We start from the raw sequence: 20,133 nt of genomic DNA on the forward strand, positions 1-20,133 counted from the left end.
AATTCTATATTAATGACCCAATTATTAAAAGCCTTTGTCCTGTAAATGGAATATTTTTTGACCGTTATGTTGCTCTCATGGAGCACCAAGCGTTCCGATGTGGCCCGACATCGTCACCTACTAAACATACCTTACAGGACAGTTTGTTCATAAACACTCACTTAGGGTCTTTTATTTTGACATCTTTTTATTCACCTTACCTTAATTTATCGTCGGGTTCTGTTCTGTTCTTCTCTCTTTCACTGTTAAAAAGATAGTTCTTTAAGGGTCCTTTGGTAAAGACAATGGTTCTATGTCAAACCATGAGCACAAAGAGCCATCTGCATGATTAAATGGTTCTCTGTGTGGCAAAATGGTTCTTCAGACTGATGGAGAATGTGTTTTAAATGGTTCTATATAGCACCAAAAAGGGTTCTTTTATATTACAATATCAAGCATGTATACAACAGCAGAACCCTTTTTAATGCTATAAGTTACCTGAATGTCTTACCAGCTTTAGATGTTTTGTACAGTATTAAACCCAGTGTGGACAAACAAACGTGTTAGCTTGATGCTAACATAACACAGGAAATCTCATACAGTAGCTAGTAGGCTGTAGGTGCTAGTAAAAATTAGCATTACGGTTGAAGATGGGTGAAGATTTCTGCTGTATTATGATAAAAAGGCTGTAATATATAATGTTGGGGCTGAAAGATCTTTTCCTGTCCATTAATACGATCATATGTTGGCAAGTGAAATCGTCTCAAATCTAGACGATGTGTCTAATATTTAGAGATTGTTTGGGAATATTATTTGATTATTTAACCTGTTTCTGGAAGTTCCTACTGTATGAGTGATTTTATCCACTGGAATAGTTTGAGAGTTGATTTTGCTTGTGAAGCTTTATTCTTCAAACAAGCACAAAAATAAAGTATTAAAAAGTCTAGAAGTTTATACTCCTACAGTAATTTCACAAAGCAGGACCAACAGTCTCCTAATGAGGAACATCAGATTATTAGATGTTGATTAGACGTAAGGCGTAACTGAGATGTATGATTTTACGTGATTCGGTATGAAATCTGCGTTTGTATCTACAGACTGTCTCACAGTGTGATGTTAGTCTGACTCTCTGCTCTGTTGTGCTCCAGGACCCGTCGCTCTCTCTGCTGCTGCATGATAAGCTGCAGGTTCCCAGCAGCCCGCGGAAGGCGTGGAACGAGCGCGAGAGCCGCTGTGACGTTTGCTCCACCCACCTGAGTCAGCTGAAGCAGGAGGCCGTGCATATGGTGCTGACCCTCGACCAGTGTGACCTTTCACCCGGATCCCCTCCCTCCCTCGCCTCGCTGGGGGGGCCGCGCGGCGTCCAGCAGGGTCCGACTCCGCCCCGGGACTGGACTTACCTTCCCTACCACTCACCTGCCGCTAATGGCTCCGCCTCCAACGGCTCCACCCCCTGCAGTCCCCACCACCTGAACCCAAAGCACGGCCCCAAGCCCAGCAGCCTGGGGGTCGGCAGCGGCCTGGACAGGAAGGGCAGTTCTCCTGGACACGCTAACAAACCCGCTGGACCGCCGGCACCACACCCACCCACCAGCCCTAATAATGGCAGCGCTGGGCCACTGCAGACACATACGCACCTGGAGGGCATGTGGTCACCTGCAGCACACCTGTCCCGCGCTAACGGGGTCACCCTGTACCCCTGCCAGGTAGGACGCAGGTTTATTACCCTCAGCTTCGTGTGCCAAAAATTACTGAACACTAAATTAATTTATGACACGCTAGCATATATGCTAATAGGATTAGCATTAGCTACTTAGCTAAGCAGACTCTTTAGGACGATAATTATAAACATATCAGCTCTTCTGTTCTATTTTCCCTTCCGGTTCTATTTTCCCTTCCAGAGCGCTGCCCTCTAGATGTAAGGCGGAAGTGGAGATGTATGATTTTACGTGATGTATGAAATCTGTGTCTGCATCGTCATTAACAAAGATCAAATAAACAAACGCCACAGTAACTCTTTTCTCGGTTGTATGTAAAACCCGTGACCAGTCAGTTCTGTCCTTTGGCTGACCAGTCAGGGGTTAGATTCCACCCATATTACCCGTAATTCTGTTTGTGCACACGAGGAGTTGAGAATGTGATTAGTTTATTTGGATTAGATAACGAGTTTATTCTGTTAGGTGTGGATCTGAGCTCTGACCGCGGCGCCTCAGAGGGCAGACACAGCGTCCTAAACCACTGCACTGTCATTAATACAGTTACATACAGACTGTTATCTGAGTGGACAGTGACGTCCGATTGGTCAGGAGGCTGTGAAGTCACGCAACTAAAATCACGACTCTCTCTCCCTCGCTCCCTCTCTCTCTCTCTCCCTCGCTCTCTCTCTCTCTCTCTCTCTCTCTCTCTCCCTCTCTCTCTCTCTCCCTCGCTCTCTCTCTCTCTCTCTCTCTCCCTCTCTCACTCTCTTTCTCTCTCTCCCTCTCTCTCTCTCTCTCTCTCTCTCTCTCTCTCTGGGTGACGTCTGTCCTCCTCTGATGTTTACTTTGACTCAGATCTGTTTGCTTTTCTTTTCCTTTATTTTTTTTGTGCACAGGAAGTTGTTGAGTGCTGAGACAGAGAGCGACTCTCAGACAGTGTGATCTACAGAATGACACACAGGGTCTGTATGAGCGGAGGGTCTGTATGAGCGGAGGGTCCGTATGAGCGGAGGGTCCGTATGTGCGGAGGGTCCGTATGTGCTGAGGGTCCATATGAGCAGAGGGTCCGTATGCGCTGAGGGTCCGTATGAGCAGAGGGTCCGTGTGTGCAGAGGGTCCATATGTGCGGAGGGTCCATATGAGCGGAGGGTCTGTACATGCAAAGGGTCCGTATGAGCGAAGGGTCCGTATGTGCTGAGGGTCCATATGAGCAGAGGGTCCGTATGCGCTGAGGGTCCGTATGAGCAGAGGGTCCGTATGTGCAGAGGGTCCATATGTGCGGAGGGTCCATATGAGCGGAGGGTCTGTACATGCAAAGGGTCCGTACGAGCAGAGGGTCCGTATGAGCGGAGGGTCCGTATGTGCTGAGGGTCCGTATGAGCAGAGGGTCCGTATGAGCGGAGGGTCTGTATGTGTGGAGGGTCCGTTTGAGCGGAGGGTCCGTACATGCGAAGGGTCCATATGAGCGGAGGGTCCGTATGAGCGAAGGGTTCGTACAAGCGGAGGGTCCGTATGTGCTGAGGGTCCGTATGAGCGGAGGGTCCGTATGTGCTGAGGGTCCGTATGAGCAGAGGGTCCGTATGAGCGGAGGGTCCGTATGTGCTGAAGGTCCGTATGAGCGGAGGGTCTGTATGAGCGGAGGGTCCGTATGAGCGGAGGGTCCGTACATGCGAAGGGTCCGTATGAGCGGAGGGTTCGTATGTGCAGAGGGTCCGTACAAGCGGAGGGTACGTATGTGCGGAGGGTCCATATGAGCGGAGGGTCTGTATGAGCGGAGGGTCCGTATGTGCTGAGGGTCCGTATGAGCGGAGGGTCCGTATGTGCTGAGGGTCCGTATGTGTATGAGGGGCTGTATAAGCGGAGGGTCTGTATGTGCGGAGGGTCCGTGTGAGCGGAGGGCCCGTATGTGCGGAGGGTCTGTATAAGCGGAGGGTCTGTATGAGCGGAGGGATCCGTATGAGCGGAGGGTTCGTACAAGCGAAGGGTCCGTATGTGCTGAGGGTCCGTATGTGCGGAGGGTCTGTATAAGCGGAGGGTCTGTATGAGCGGAGGGTCCGTGTGAGCAGAGGGTCTGTATGTGCTGAGGGTCCGTGTGAGTGGAGGGTCTGTATGTGCGGAGGGTTGGTTATCGCGCTGCTGATGGAGCCTCTGAGAGTCGGACAGCTGCAGATTAATCTGACCTGCTTCGCTCCGTCAGAGCCCATTAAGGCAGATACGCTCTCAGGGCTGTTCGTTTGGTTTATAGATGCACAAACAGAATAACAAACTGCAGATAAACCGCTGGAGCTCTGATGGTGGAATTCCCACAACTCCGACACCTCCTTACTGAGCTCCATATGTGGGCAGACTTGACTTCACTAAGACAGATTAGATAAACTTTTATTGATCCCAGAGGGAAATTTAATTGATCCAGAGTAGTCAAGCATGGACTGCAGCTCAAATGAACTCTGCTGGGATGAGCTGGAATAATGAAAACTTGATTAATTTAAGGGATGAAGCTTTGAGATACGTTGAAATAATGAAGCTCCACTCAACACCTTTGGGATGATTTGGAATGGTGACACTACACTAAACACCTTTGGGATGAGTTGGAATAATGAAGCCTTTAGATAAGTTGGAATTATGAAGATTTACTAAACAACTTTGGGATGAGCTGGAATACTGCTCTACTGAACACCTTCGGCATGAGTTGTAGTGAAAAAACTTTGGGATGTGTTGAAATGCTGAAACTTTGGAATGACTTGGAATCAGAGTGATGAAGCTTTGGGATGAGTTGGTGTGATGAAGCTTTGGGATGAGTTGGAGTGATGAAGCTTTGGGATGAGTTGGAGTGATGAAGCTTTGGGATGAGTTGGATTGATGATGAGTTGGGTTGATGAAGCTTTGGGATGAGTTGGTGTGATGAAGCTTTGGGATGAGTTGGAGTGATGAAGCTTTGGGATGAGTTGGTGTGATGAAGCTTTGGGGTGAGTTGGATTGATGAAGCTTTGGGATGAGTTGGAGTGATGAAGCTTTGGGGTGAGTTGGAGTGATGAAGCTTTGGGGTGAGTTGGATTGATGAAGCTTTGGGATGAGTTGGAGTGATGAAGCTTTGGGATGAGTTGGAGTGATGAAGCTTTGGGATGAGTTGGGTTGATGAAGCTTTGGGGTGAGTTGGATTGATGAAGCTTTGGGATGAGTTGGTGTGATGAAGCTTTGGGATGAGTTGGATTGATGATGAGTTGGGATGAGTTGGAGTGATGAAGCTTTGGGATGAGTTGGAGTGATGAAGCTTTGGGATGAGTTGGAGTGATGAAGCTTTGGGATGAGTTGGATTGATGATGAGTTGGGTTGATGAAGCTTTGGGATGAGTTGGTGTGATGAAGCTTTGGGATGAGTTGGAGTGATGAAGCTTTGGGATGAGTTGGATTGATGATGAGTTGGAGTGATGAAGCTTTGGGATGAGTTGGTGTGATGAAGCTTTGGGGTGAGTTGGATTGATGATGAGTTGGGTTGATGAAGCTTTGGGATGAGTTGGTGTGATGAAGCTTTGGGATGAGTTGGGTTGATGAAGCTTTGGGATGAGTTGGTGTGATGAAGCTTTGGGATGAGTTGGGTTAATGAAGCTTTGGGATGAGTTGGGTTGATGAAGCTTTGGGATGAGTTGGAGTGATGAAGCTTTGGGATGAGTTGGAGTGATGAAGCTTTGGGGATGAGTTGGAGTGATGACGCTCCACTGAACACTGTAGTCTTGCTTTAATGCTGAGGTGTTTGAACTGCAGCAGATGGTTCAGCTAACCACTAAACTGCTGATTCTGTTTCCTGTTAAAGCTCATGTGAAGAGACTCCCACAGTTTCCCACCAACATCCAAATCCCACCGTATTCCACATTAATTACAGCCCTGTGTGTGACAGATGTGGAGAGGGTGTTTGAGTGGGAACCGTGTTCCGGCTGTGATCGGGTGGGAGGGCTGATGCAGGAAAAACATGTTTCTGTTTTAATTAAGATGGATGAACCAGGCCCCTCGCTCAGCGCTTCCCCCTCCCTCTGGGGAAATTCCAGCAGGTTTTCTTCCCCTGAGCCTCCTCCACCATCCATCAGCTCATTTACCTGAAGCCCACCTGCAGCCTGTGGAGGCTCAGGAACACAACCGTTATACGTCTGTACTGCATATGGTACTAGACACGTAATATATATAGATAGATATATGGGGAATGTATCTACATGTATGAAGAGACACTCTTCTCCGAAGCATGTGTGTGCTGTTCATAGAGAATGTGTTGTATATGGTTCTATATAGCACCAAAAAGGGTTCTGCTATTGTTACAATGTCAAGCTTGTAACAATAGAACCTTTTTGGTTCTGTATAGAACCATCTTTAACACATTCTCCAACAAACTGAAGAACCTTTTCACCATGTAAAGAACCCTTTAAGCATGAAATGGTAATACATAGAACTCATGGTTCTAAATAAGCAATTGCCTTTACTAAAGAATCCCTGAAGAACCATCTTTTTAATGAGTGTCCTGTGTGCCTGAACATCGTCTGTCCTGTTTGATTAAGGCGAAAGTGCCCGGAGAGAAAAACTCACAGTGGCCTGATGTTCAGATCGAATCACCTGTTCAAACAGGTTCATCAGTTTGAATCGGTCATCTAGTTTGAATCGGTTCACCATCCTGAAATGGTTTACCATTTTCAAACGATTCACTATTTAGATTGGTTCTCCACTTTGTTTCACAATCTAATTGGTTCACCAGTTTGTATTGGTTCACCAGTTTGGATCACCAGTCTGAACTGGTGCAGTATGACACAGTTACACAGATTAAAGCAGTCTTTTCGGTCTGCTCTGTATTCTGAATATCTTCATAATTATTATTACTCTTTAGAATCTACTGTTAGGAATAACCCAGAGACGAGACATACTGTAAATGAATCTCCTCCTGATCTCAGGTTCTTCTCCTGGACACAGTTCAGTCCAGTTTAAATCAGAGTGAGACTGAAGCCGTTTTCTCCTGATTCTGAAATTCGGCTCCTGAGAAATAAAACTCAGATTTTCTCACTTTGATCAAAACGTGGTCCCACGTGTGGATTAACTCTTTAGAGTCTGACTTGTCTCAGCCCCGCCTCAGCTGAGTAATATGTGGAAATGGAGAACTTCAGTGTTCATAAAAACAAAGTAAACCTTGAGTGAAGTGTGTTAATACGAGTGTTTTGGACGGCAGTGAAATAAAAGAATGTAAACATCACAGCAGCGCGTTCAGGAGCAGCTCAGTGGGAGGTTCAGCGAGTTCTCTGATATTTTATCTTCTGTTTGGAAAAACAGATTCTAAATAAAGACGATTTCAGTGGGACATTATGACGGATATTAAAGTTGCGTAACTGCGATACAGCATCATTTCTCTCTCTGCACAAGTTTATTAAAAATGCTAATTTTTTATTGTACCCATCAGAAACACAGCTGAGCTGTTCACACTGTGAGAGGATGGTGTTGTACAGAGTCAGGACTGAACTGTATTGTGTTGAATCATTGGTGTGAAATTGATCGCGTATCAGATCGTGGCGTGCGCTGGACTGTCTCCCCTAATAAATAAACACAGACGCAGACGCACCTCATAATCCATCCTCAGCTGTGAAGCTGTGATAATTGATCTCAGTGTGATCACTGTCGCCTGAATGAATCACTCACTAATGATCTTTCATTTCAAAATTATTCATTAATCTTATTCATCTTATTGGCTCTAATGTGACTCTAAATAAAGACTGTATTCAGTTTATAAAGCTGTGCATTCTGTTATATCTATAAATTTGGACCTAATAAGCTTCATCAGAATGTTTTTATTACCTTCAGTAATTCAATAACATTATGTTGAACACAGAACCTGAACGTGAAGATCACACGATCTCCACAGAGTGAACAGTTTCCAATATATCATATAAATCATACATACAGTGAGTGTATTTATCATATTTATCATAAATAGTCAAAGAAAATAGCGCTTCTGTCTGAAGAAAACCTCGTATCTCCATTTTTGTCATGTTTCAGTTTTTGACATAATTTAAAAATGACTGTTGTTCTTTACATTACAATTTTATGATTAATGGACCAAAAGAAACGGCCCAAAAAAAAAGTCTGGTTCCATGACTTACATTAGAAGTAAAGTAGTTTTTTCCTTCTCCTGTAAAGTTACTATTTTGGAGGTACGAGGTTATATATATATATATATATATATTATATAATATATATATATACAGGCAGTGAGTGTATATCTGTTAAAGGCTGAGTTTAACAGTATTGATTAGCACAACGTGAAAAGCCCATTATGCTTGAATCTGCAGTGGAGACGTTACAGTGGAAGGTCCAGCTAATCTGCTCATGTGTAGATTCTTTGCAGTTTACTAGCTCAGAGAAAAACAGTCACTCCTCACAGCTAGGGGGCACTAGCTCCATTGTTCATCCCAGAGCTACGCTAGCACATGTGATCGACTGCGTTTGGGGTGGGGGGCTAAAGCATTTAAATATTTTACTGAATGTGGCTTTAAACAGAAAACTGTAAATGAGGGTTTGGTCCTGAAGGACCTCACATACAGACTGAAGCTGGAAAACTCACAGACGACTTTTCAAACGCAGCGCTAACGACCTCGTCTTCAGCCAACGCAGCTAACGAGACGGATGAATGAAGTCATTCAGATCAGCCGTTTGGGTTTAATGGAGGATAAACACCGCAGTGAGAGGGCTAGAATGGAGATGTTGTAGAGCCGATCAGAGGAGGAGAGAAAGGACGTGTCTGTTCTCTCTCTGGTGGTCTAAGAGGTTAAAGGCCGACCGGTATGGACCGGCCAGCCGGATTAGCGGGAGAATTCCCGGTGGGCCGCTCTGTCCGTTAGCCGTGCTCTCAGTGCACCAGCAGAAAGAAACAAATGATGTTATTTTAGCACAATTTAAAAACAGGGTGCTGTTTTCCGTCCTCAGAGTCGAGGACTCAGCAGCTGAGCGTGGAAGTGTACAACCCAGCGCTTATCATGGCCAACATTATTAGCGTGGCGCACAAACTGAGGCAACTGAGTTTGTTTACGATGACTAGCGCTGCTTATAACATGTTAAAGGCTGAGTTACTTACATTGGTAACTGACGTTAAATAGCACTTTGCTAACATTAAAGTTATGATAACATTAAAGTCTGAGTTTGTTTGCAGTGGCTAACGTTGCTTATTAGACGTTAAAGGCTGACTTATTTATGTAGTAATTAGCCACATGAACCTTGTTTAATTAGCACACTGCTAACGTTAAGGCTATATAACCCTGATGGCAGAGCTGGTGGTCCACTGGTGTTGTGGTGTTTTCTGGGTGGCCCCCTGGAGGTTAAGCAGAGTAACAGACAAAATTCCACTTTTATTCACTCATTTTCGTCTCACAGTCCAGTTTACTGATTTTTCCTTCCCTCCTTTCTTTAGTTATTCGTAAAAGTCTCTGTGCATTTAAAATCTGTTTGAGGAGATTTTTTTATCAGAGACTAGTTCTGTGCAGGACATAATCTGGGTGGTCCGAGGGTGGGCCAGCAGTGGAGTACAGTCAGCGGGGGGCCACCATATTGAGGCAGCACTGTGGTGGACCAGTCTGGACAAAAGCCAGTCCAGGGCCAGTTTTTGATCCCAGTCCATCAATGCAAACCAGGTCTGAACGTTGAGACTGACGCCTATCTCCTCATCTCTGATTAGGTTTTATCATTGGGTGATGTAATTGAAGCTGAGGGCCAGCGCTGTATGAAGGACACACTTAAGGTCATTTTCAGCAAAAACAATCAGAGCACTGTGTCACATCTGTCTGGAGATGGTGGAGATGGAGAAACGTGTACGATGGAGAGAGAGAGATAGAAAGAAAGAGAGAGAGAGAGAGAGAACTGGTAGACACTGAGGCGCTAATGAATAGAAGAAATGTGTTAATAAAAGGAGAGAAAGATTTATAGAGAAGGCATTAAAGCGACAGTTCAGCAGTCAAATTTACCCTGTTTTATCGTGAACAGAGCTGTAATGATAGATAACATTGAAAATCTGATACGACTCGATACACAGAAATAAAGAGTGACATTCAGATGCTGAGTTTTCACTTTAAAGCCTGAAAGCAGGGAGCAGGTGAGAGAGAATGAAAAGGATGATGGAGAGAGAGAGAGAGGGAGCAAGAGAGAGGGAGAGGGAGCGAGAGAGAGAGGACTGAGAGAGAGAGAGAGACTGAGAAAGAGAGAGAGAGAGAGAGAGAGAGAGGGAGCGAGAGAGAGAGAGAGGAGCGAGAGAGAGAGACTGAGAGAGAGAGAGAGACTGAGAAAGAGAGAGAGGGAGAGAGGGAGCGAGTGATGGAGTCGTGTTTACCTCTCCTCTCTCTCCGCGGTGGAGCAGATGGCCGAACCCCCCTCAGATGATCTAATCACTGGTGTGGCAGAACCTGCAGGAACAGGACTTTCATTAAAAATTCATATGTGATGTTTCCTTATGATTCCCTCGCGGCTCAATGGACACCATATAGAACATGGCGTTAGCGTTAGCATTAGCTTACATTCATTTCAGTGGGATCTGCAGGTCTGTTTATTATTTTAGTGTGAATTTATTACAGGACCTGGAGAGAGTTGCTAGCATTAGCATTAGCGTTAGCACTATTCTGCTCTTATTTGTTCTCCTTCTGATGATTTGAAGTGTCAGAAAAATACACAAAAAACAATCACAGTGAAGAGAGTTAGAGTAATAAAACAGAATCAAGGCTGAAACATCATGGAGAAAAACGCTACTTAGAAAAGAAGGTCAGAAACCTACCATACCTGCCCCCAGCAAACCCCGCCTACCTACTGTACCTGCCCCCAGCAAACCCCGCCTACCTACCGTACCTGCCCCAGCAAACCCCGCCTACCTACCGTACCTGCCCCAGCAAACCCCGCCTACCTACCGTACCTGCCCCAGCAAACCCCGCCTACCTACCGTACCTGCCCCAGCAAACCCTGCCTACCTACCATACCAGCCCCCAGCAAACCCCGCCTACCTGCTGTACCTGCCCCAGCAAACCCTGCCTACCTACCGTACCAGCCCCCAGCAAACCCCGCCTACCTGCTGTACCTGTCCCAGCAAACACTGCCTACCTACCAAACCTGCCCCTGCAAACCCCGCCTACCTACCATACCTGCCCCCAGCAAACCCCGCCTACCTTCCAGTCCCATACCGAAAAATCTCGCCCACCTTCCAAACCTTCTACCCTAACCCAACCCACATAAAACCTGCCCCTGCCAAACCCTGCCCACCTCCAAATCTGCCCCCACTAAATCCCCCACCTTCCAAATCTTCCCCGCTAAACCTGCCTACCTACCAAACCCACCCCACCCACCTTTCAAACCTTCCATCCAAACCTCACCTACCCACCAAATCTGCCCCTGCCAAACCCTGCCGACCTACCAAATCTGTCCTCACTAAACCCCACCCACCCTCTGAATGTTCCCCCACCAAACCCCACCCACCTTCTTAATCCACCCTGAAAAACCCCACCCACATTCCAAACCTTCCCCCAAACACTGCACACCTGCTATACCTGCCCCCACTAAACCCGCCTACCTACCAAACCTGTCGTTTTCGTATAAAATTGACATCGTTTTATAAGCCAGTAACCCGGCGCTCTGTGTCTGCAGCTCAGTTTCCATTTACAGACTGTACAGACTGACAGTGATGGACCTTCAATAATGTTTACATACATCATCAAACCCTTATTTCAGAATTCAGTCTTCTGTGGTCTGGGCTCTTTAGGGGAGCTGTTGAGCTGGTGAAGAGGGTCTCTGGGGGTCTCTGGGAGGGTTTGGTGCTGATGTGATGAGAGGTTCTGTTTACTGAGGAAACAAACAGCTCTGATTCACACAGACCTGATCTGATGAGCTGAAGATCTGCTGTTTGGACAGACGTTAGCAGCAGCTTCATCGCACTCAGAAACGCAGCTCACACCCACAGATCAGACAGCATTAGTGCTGAATGCTCCGTCTGATTGACAGGTGTGTTATTATGATAACAGCATGATTTATCACAGTAACTGTATCACTACGCTGCGCAGTTCGGCTGCAGCTACACGTTACTAACATTCCACTTCAGCTCAAACAGAAACAGAACACGTTCAGTTTAGACAGCTTCATCCGGAAACATGACGGAGCTGAGCTGATACTCAGTGTTGTGGCTCTGTAACACTTATTGTGGCAGAAGGAACAGATAAAATTACATTTGATACAGGATGATTTTACTGAACTCAATCAGAGTCAGAGCTGAAACACATTTTCTTTTAACTGGTCTTGGACTTTAGACTAAAACTCTTTTGCTCTCAGTGACTCTAAACCTTAATTATGATTATTTTATTAAGACAAATGATTAAACTTTCCAAAACAATCATAATTCATAACCCAAACTTTACCAAATGTATCAGTAGTGACTGTTTCACTAGTGACTGTTTCAGTAGTGTCTGTTTCAGTAGTGACTGTCTCAGCAGTGACTGTGTCAGTAGTGTCTGTTTCAGTAGTGTCTGTTTTTGAGCTCAGAAACTCAGCCAGTACAGACCAGCAAACACAGCTTTGAACAGCTGTTCACACAGAAAATCATCATATTTTACATTAAAACACTAAAAAGTGCTGAACTGCAGAAAATATGGCGATTCTTAATGTTCCACACTGATTTTCAGACTTTGGGACTCATTTACTTCAAAACAATGGGATCTAACTGCTCACCATGTGGCCATGAGGGACGGGGAGGCAGCCTCACTTCCTGCTCTAAAATGCAGGGGCGTGGCTAAAATAAGACCCCGCCCACAGACTTAAACTCTGTGTTTTGGTAATGACATGAGCATTTTTTGGAACCACATCATTAAACCACCTTCATCTCAATGATAACCTTCTTGAGGACGTTTTCCTTTGCGAATTTGGAGAAGAGCGTTTGTCGCTGTGCCGTCGGTCGTTTGTGTTTGTTGTCACTTCTGTGAAAAAAGTGTTTTGCATAATTTTTGGACTCCAGTCCAAAATTCAGAATATACACGTACACTTTAGCATTTTTTAAAACTTGTTTATCTTTGTAGTTTCTGCTGAACAGATCACTGACCATTCAACATTCCAAATAATTATTTAAAATTTTATCTTTAAAAAGAAACTCATTGTAAATCTTAATCTTTCAACTTTACTTTAAAAGAAATCAAATAAATCTTTAAAAATATTGAAAAAAAATATTATTTTCAGAAGAGTAAATTTAGGGGTTTGGGGTCAGTAGAAGAACCCTGTAAATGATGACTTTGTATATATTTAGTTTATTACTGTCTATTGATGCCTTGAATTTAAATAGATCAGTACAGAACGCTTGTTAATAAGTAATAAGCTGTCATGACCATGAAATATCAGCTGACAATTAATTGGCATATTAATAATTAGAATTAATGATATAATTGTCTATTCTTGTTCGCAACCATTAAAATACACACCTGAAATTGCAGTGTTTATGTAGAACACTCTTAAGATGGTTCTTCAGGGGTTCTTTAGAAAAGAAAATGATTGTATATGAAACCATGAACACTCAAACTGATGAAGAATGTGCTGGAAATGATGGTGTATAGACGCCTTTTGAAAACCTTTTTGGTTCTACATAGCACTGTTCTTCTATTGTTCTTATGTCAATCAAGCTTGTATACAACAGCAGAACCCTTTTTGGTGCTGTATAGAACCATCTACAACACATTCTCCATCAATCTGAAGAACCATTTAAGCATGCAAAGCGTTCTTTGAGTGTTCATAGTTATTTGGATTGCACCATTGTCTTTATAGAACCATTGAACCATAAATAGAACCATTGTCTTTACTAAAGAACTCCTGAAGAACCATATTTTAAGTGTGAGCTAACACTGGCTGTATTAAAACTTTAGCTTTCTGTTAGCATAAATGCTAAAAAACTTTAACAGTAGATAAACATCAAACAAACTCAGAACTTTTCTTTGTTTTCGTGAGACCCAGGATGAGTTTCAGTGAAGACGTTTACACTTTATTTACACCGGTCAGGCATAACATTCTGACCACCTCCTTGTTTCTCTGCTCATTGTCCATTTTATCAGCTCCACTTACTATATAGGTGCACTTTGTAGTTCTACAGTTACAGACTGTAGTCCATCTGTTTCTCTGATACTTTGTTAGCCCCCTTTTACCCTGTTCTTCAGTGGTCAGGACCCCCATGGACCCTCACAGAGCAGGTACTATTTGGGTGGTGGGTCATTCTCAGCACTGCTGTGTCTGATCCACTCACACCAGCACAACACACACTAACACACCACCACCACATCAGCGTTACTGCAGTGCTGAGAATGATCCAGATGTATGCAGAGAAACAGATGGACTACAGTCTGTAACTGTAGAACTACAAAGTGCACCTATATAGTAAGTGGAGCTGATAAAATGGACGATGAGCAGAGAAACGAGGAGGTGGTCAGAATGTTACGCCTAATCGATGTATTTACACACTCAATCAGTATTTTGCTGGTTGCAGCGTTAAACAGTCGTGAATTCTGACAGCTGTGTGAAGTGACTGCAGTCATCTTAAATAACTGTGATTAGGCGATTATGTAATAACTGAGGGGCTCAGACTGCAGTATGAACTAATTCATCATCACTGCACTCGGAGCAAAACCTCGTATCTCCATTTTTGTCGTTTTCCAGTTTTTGACATAATTTAAAAGTACCTCTTGTCCTTTACATTGTGTGTAAATATCATGATAAATGGACCAAAAGAAACGGCCCAAAATTACTTGGACAAATGTCTGGTTCCATTGACTTACATTAAAAGTAAAGTATGTTTTTTCCTTCTCCTGTAAAGTTACCATTTTGGAGATACGAGGTTTTGTTCCGACAGCCGTGATGTTCTCTGTTTCCGCTGTATGTTCTGGTCTGAGGACATTCAGATTAAGGCAGAGATGAGGATTTGGGTTCTGCTAAATGGTCAGAGGCCTCAGTACAGTCTGACCCGTGTGAAGAGGAAGTCCAGGCCCGAGGCTGTGTGTCTGCGCTCGTCTGGGTCGTTAGACCGGCGTGTGAACAGAGTGAGACCTGCTTGGAAGGATCTGAATGTGGGTCCGTTGGAGCTGATAGAGTCTGTATTTATAACTCCGACTCTCTGGTGGCCGATTAAATGGACACCGAGGGATGTTAAACATGCACGGCTGCTTTTTCTCTCCGCTGTCCAGCCTTATCTCTCCCTCTGACCGCTCTGCTGTTCCTCCTTTTCTGGGATGGAGTTTCTGTGTTTACAGAGACGAGAGCCGGCTGAGAGTCCAGATCGTTTCCAAAACCGCTCTAAGTGGGTCTGGCAGCTTGTTTAGCTGCAGGCTCTTAGCCGTGTAGTGGTTTCCAGTGTTTGTTTGACCCTCGGTGCGGTCAGACTGCTCCGCTTTCAGTCAGCCAAGCGAGACTTGGGACAATAACACAAAGAAAGAAAAAGGCCTTTAATAATAATCAGACTGTCACTGCTTTTCCTATCAGGGGTCAGCTGTAACAGACTGAGGGGCTCATTAGAGCTGAAAGGCTGGACAATTAATCAATATTTTATTTTCAGTTATAATTTTGGATTCTAACGATTATGAAAACAAGACGAGATAAAGTGATGAACGTGTCACATTCTGATCGCAGTGCTGCTCTTATTTTCTCTAGATCTTTTTTCATTTCAGTAGATGTGTGATGTCTCTAAAGTCAGTGAGTGATCAGTTAAATAATTGTGATCTCATTATTGACCAAATTAATCGTGATTATGATTTTTGCCACAATCGAGTGGCCCTACAGCTGGCTAGTCGTTTGGTAAATCAATGCAAAACACAACAAATTCAGTCTACTTCTGTTATCGAGGATGGATTACTGACTGGGCCATTCCAGCCAGTGTCCAGGGGCCTCTGGCTGCCAGGGGCCTCTCAGTGTGAAATGTGGAGTGAAGAACCAAAAGCTTTTTACATCATTTTTAGACTGCTGTCAAAATTCAAGCAATAAAAGAAGCAAAACTATTTCTCTTATACATTTTATCTCATTTTAAACTTTTTAAAACCTGTTTACCTTTATAGGCTCTGCTGAACAGATCACTGACCATTAACAGTCCAGTCCCAATCTGGCAACCTCGACTGAAAAACAAATGCTTGTGAGATAGCAGTTGTATTAGAAGCCACAGAGTGGACAGACTTTGATATGAATTTTATCCACCATCTTTATTGGTCACTTTTTCCACTTAGCTTATCAAAAATGCAGTTTTGGTGACGTTTTCCTCGAAGCTCTTTGTTTTGTGCTGTTCTGACTCTGCTGTTCTCGTTTGTCTGGTACTGTGAATCTCCTGAACATGTTAGTATTGCTAATAATCAATAATGTCCAGTCAGGCTGTGTTTATGTTCCGACTGTACTGTTGCTCTGTGTTCAGGGTTCTCCAATGGTGCCGGAGGGGAACCGGGAGGGTTTGACCGAAGCTGCGCTGAACCGCTTTAACACCGAACGTCCGGCGGCCCACGGCGGCCCTGCTCCTACACCACCCGCCCCGCCCACCACAGCGCCCTCCAGTGGAACCTCCGCCGCTGCCTCGTTCTTCGCCAGGTCAGATCCTCGAGTTTTCACTCTGTGTTTTAAATCGATTCGTCTGTGTCTGAATATTTTTAGTTTTAGCACTGCAGCTACAAAGCTAACAAACAGTGGAAGCCCACCAGTTAGCACTGTGTACAGTGTTTAGCTATGCTAATGTACTTTAATCCATATTCATAGATAACAGTGTGGGTTAAGCCTGTTTTAGCTGGATTAGTTTAATCTGGGGAGCTGCTGTAATCTGAGTGATTACTGATGAAATCTGTGATTTTAACCCAGTATGAATCTGTAATGTCTGTGTTTTTACAGTCTGATCAGTAATAAATCCAGAGTGAACTTCCTCCTGTAACAGGCTGAACTCAGAGCTCCTCAGTAACAGCCGCCCTGCTCCAATCAGCATCACAGAGATGTAACAACAAACCTGCCACTCACATTTTTTCTTTTTTTGTGACCTGAAGACGAGAGTAACAGTTAAAATGGAGCTCGATTTGACCCAGTTCCTTAATCCTCACGTTCGAGACACGGCTGCTGATATCTAGAACGTTTTTGGCAGTGGCTGAATTACAAGAAGGAAAATGAAATATGTCAAACGTTCCTCTCTCAAGGCAGTGTGACTTCAGTGCTGTTGTGCCACAGTGTCTAAGTTTCCCTTTCACAGCACTTCAACCAAAAGCGGCTTTAATGGAAGGACATTAGTGACACGGTTCGGTGTGAATTCTCTCCCGTACGCTCTGAATATGCACCACCATGATGGCGTCCAGTGTTGTGGTTTGGGTTTATTTTTGGCAGCAAGTGCTGACGTAAACATCCACGCGATGATGTTTGGATCCGGGTATGAATCAGCCAATCAAATCACACACATATTACATCACCAACCTCCTCTGCTAAAGATGACCACCAACAGGACTTTAGAGTGTCAGAAACCACGTAATCAAGTTTATTTTTTATTATTATAATATTAATAATTTTAATTAATAAATAAATTTTATTATTGTTTATTATAGAGATTACTGAACAACTCCACATGCTTTGAGGTGAGTGATGATTCAGGCATGATGCTAACTGGGGGGGTAAAAGCTTCCACTATTCGTTAGCTACATTAGCTCCAGTGCTAAAACACGTCTTGCCTGATTGAGCACATTTGAGGTAATGATGATTTGATATTTCACCGAATTATCACCTCAGTCTTCTTTAAGTGTTCGTAAAGCTGCGTGTAAGGCAAGTGTTCCCTGGAGCTGTGGGTTTGGAGTGATGTGTGCTGGAACGCAGACAGAGCAGTGAAGATGAAGATGATGACGGTGATGATGATGATTCAGTGTTCGTCCTGATGTTGGCTCTGAGTCTCGTTGTTCGGGCTCTGAGTGAGTAACGTGCAGTCTGGCTTTGGGGGACTCTGTGATATTGCAGAGGAGAAAAGAGTGACCGGACGAGACAGCAGAGGGTTTAAAGTGAATTTTATACGCTGTAATGATTTCTCTGCTCTCAGTGAAGTGCAGGACTCCCCTCAGCTACACTCTGACTGCTCTCTGTTTCTGCTGCTCATACCGTGTGTTGGTCATTTTGTGTGTTTTCTTTGTTTTGGGGGTCTGGTGTGGCATTGCCCTCCACAGAAATTCCACTGACCACCATGGGAGTCCCCCACTGAAGCTGGTAGTGGATTGGGTATTTGGTTGTCAGTACTGGATGCTACAAAGCAATTTTAACCTATTTTTTAGACATTTGTTTTGTGTCATTATGTAGTGGATTTTTTGAAAATGTATTTCACACCATGTTCATCATGTTTAGCTCCCTGTGGCAAAATGAATGCTGATTCAGAAAGTTGTTGTTTTGATCTTAATGGCTTTGACCTTTATGAGCTTAACGAGCTTTATGACCTTTCTGAAGGTCACCATGTCACTAAAGTAGAAACAACCTAATTGATGATGTAACAGATGATGGTGCTGATGCCGTGAGGATGATGGAGCTGATGCTGTGAGGGTGATGGTGCTGATCTGAGGATGATGGTGCTGATGCTGTGAGGATGATGGAGCTGATGCTGTGAGGGTGATGGTGCTGATCTGAGGATGATGGTGCTGATGCTGTGAGGATGATGGAGCTGATGCTGTAACAGATGATGGTGCTGATGCCGTGAGGATGATGGTGCTGATGCTGTGAGGATGATGGAGCTGATGCTGTGAGGATGATGGAGCTGATGCTGTGAGGATGATGGTGCTGATGCTGTGAGGATGATGGTGCTGATGCTGTGAGGATGATGGAGCTGATGTGAGGATGATGGTGCTGATGCTGTGAGGATGATGGTGCTGATGGTGTGAGGATGATGGAGATGATGCTGTGAGGATGATGGAGATGATGCTGTGAGGATGATGATGGAGATGATGCTGTGAGGATGATGGAGCTGATGCTGTGAGGATGATGGAGCTGATGGTGTGAGGATGATGGAGATGAGGCTGTGAGGATGATGGAGCTGATGGTGTGAGGATGATGGAGATGATGCTGTGAGGATGATGGAGCTGATGCTGTGAGGATGATGGAGCTGATGCTGTGAGGATGATGGAGATGATGCTGTGAGGATGATGGAGCTGATGCTGTGATGATGATGGTGCTGATGATGTAACAGATGATGGTGCTGATGTGAGGATGATGATGGTGCTGATGCTGTGAGGATGATCAATCAGTCAATCAATCAACCTTTATTTAAACTCAGAATACATTGAGGGAATACAGGAAACAGGGGTTGAGAAGTTGTACAGTAAAAAAAAAAAAAATCAAATGCTATAATTAAATAATAAAAACCACAAAAGTAAAACGTAATAATAAGAAGATTAATAAGAAGATACCCATAAACTGTTAAATCAATAAATGATTAAAATTACAATATAGCAACTTATCAAGTAACAGAGCAGATAAGGATAAAATAAATAAAAACATAAATTAATGAAATAAAAGAAATAGATGTAAGACAATAAATTGATGATAATAAAATAAATAAAAAGAACACTAATAAACGAAATAGAAAGAATAAAAAGAATGATAAAAAGTAAAGAGATAAAAGTACAAAAGTAAAAAAGTAAAAACAATAGCTAAGACATAGCTAAAACAAACCAAAAAGTAAATTAAAAATTAAGTAAAATCAAGTAAAGCAGGTGCTGATGCTGTGAGGATGATGATGGAGCTGATGCTGTGAGGATGATGATGGAGCTGATGCTGTGAGGATGATGGTACTGATGGTGTGAGGATGATGGTGCTGATGGTGTGAGGATGATGGTGCTGATGTTGCGAGGATGATGGCGCTGATGCTGTGAGGATGATGATGGAGCTGATGCTGAGAGGATGATGGAGCTGATGCTGTGAGGATGATGGAGCTGATGCTGAGAGGATGATGGAGCTGAAGCTGTGAGGATGATGGTACTGATGCTGTGAGGATGATGGTGCTGATGCTGTGAGGATGCTGATGGTGCTGATGGTGTGAGGATGATGGTGCTGATTCTGTAAGGATGATGATGGTGCTGATGCTGTGAGGATGATGGTACTGATGGTGTGAGGATGATGGTGCTGATGTTGTGGGGATGATGATGATAATGCAGTGAGGATGATAATTATACTTATTCTGTGTGGATGATGCTGATGTTGGAGGAGGTTGATGGAGCTGATACTGTGAGGATGATGGTACTGATGGTGTGAGGATGATGGTGCTGATGCTGTGAGGGTGATGATGATGTTGGAGGAGGATGATGGTGCTGATGCTGTGAGGACAATGGTGCTGATGCTGTGAGGGTGATGATGATGTCGGAGGAGGATGATGGTGTTGATGCTGCGGGGATGATGGTGCTGATGCTGTGAGGACGATGGTGCTGATGCTGTGAGGGTGATGGTGATGTTGGAGGAGGATG

The 20,133-nt window shown here is 44.2% G+C and overlaps 1 protein-coding gene across 2 annotated transcripts in view; it reads left to right on the top strand.

Moving 5' to 3' along the window:
- kif26ba (kinesin family member 26Ba) overlaps nt 1–20,133 on the top strand; it is a 126,404-nt gene that overhangs the window by 36,857 nt on the left and 69,414 nt on the right. For both annotated transcript variants that reach the window (XM_036593107.1, XM_036593108.1), the window contains exons 3-4: nt 1,128–1,685; nt 16,089–16,258. In XM_036593107.1, the coding sequence (XP_036449000.1) occupies nt 1,128–1,685; nt 16,089–16,258 (728 nt within the window). The remainder of the gene's footprint in view (nt 1–1,127; nt 1,686–16,088; nt 16,259–20,133) is intronic.

The sequence above is a fragment of the Colossoma macropomum genome, unplaced genomic scaffold, assembly GCF_904425465.1.
Source record: "Colossoma macropomum unplaced genomic scaffold, Colossoma_macropomum, whole genome shotgun sequence".
NCBI lineage: Eukaryota > Metazoa > Chordata > Actinopteri > Characiformes > Serrasalmidae > Colossoma > Colossoma macropomum.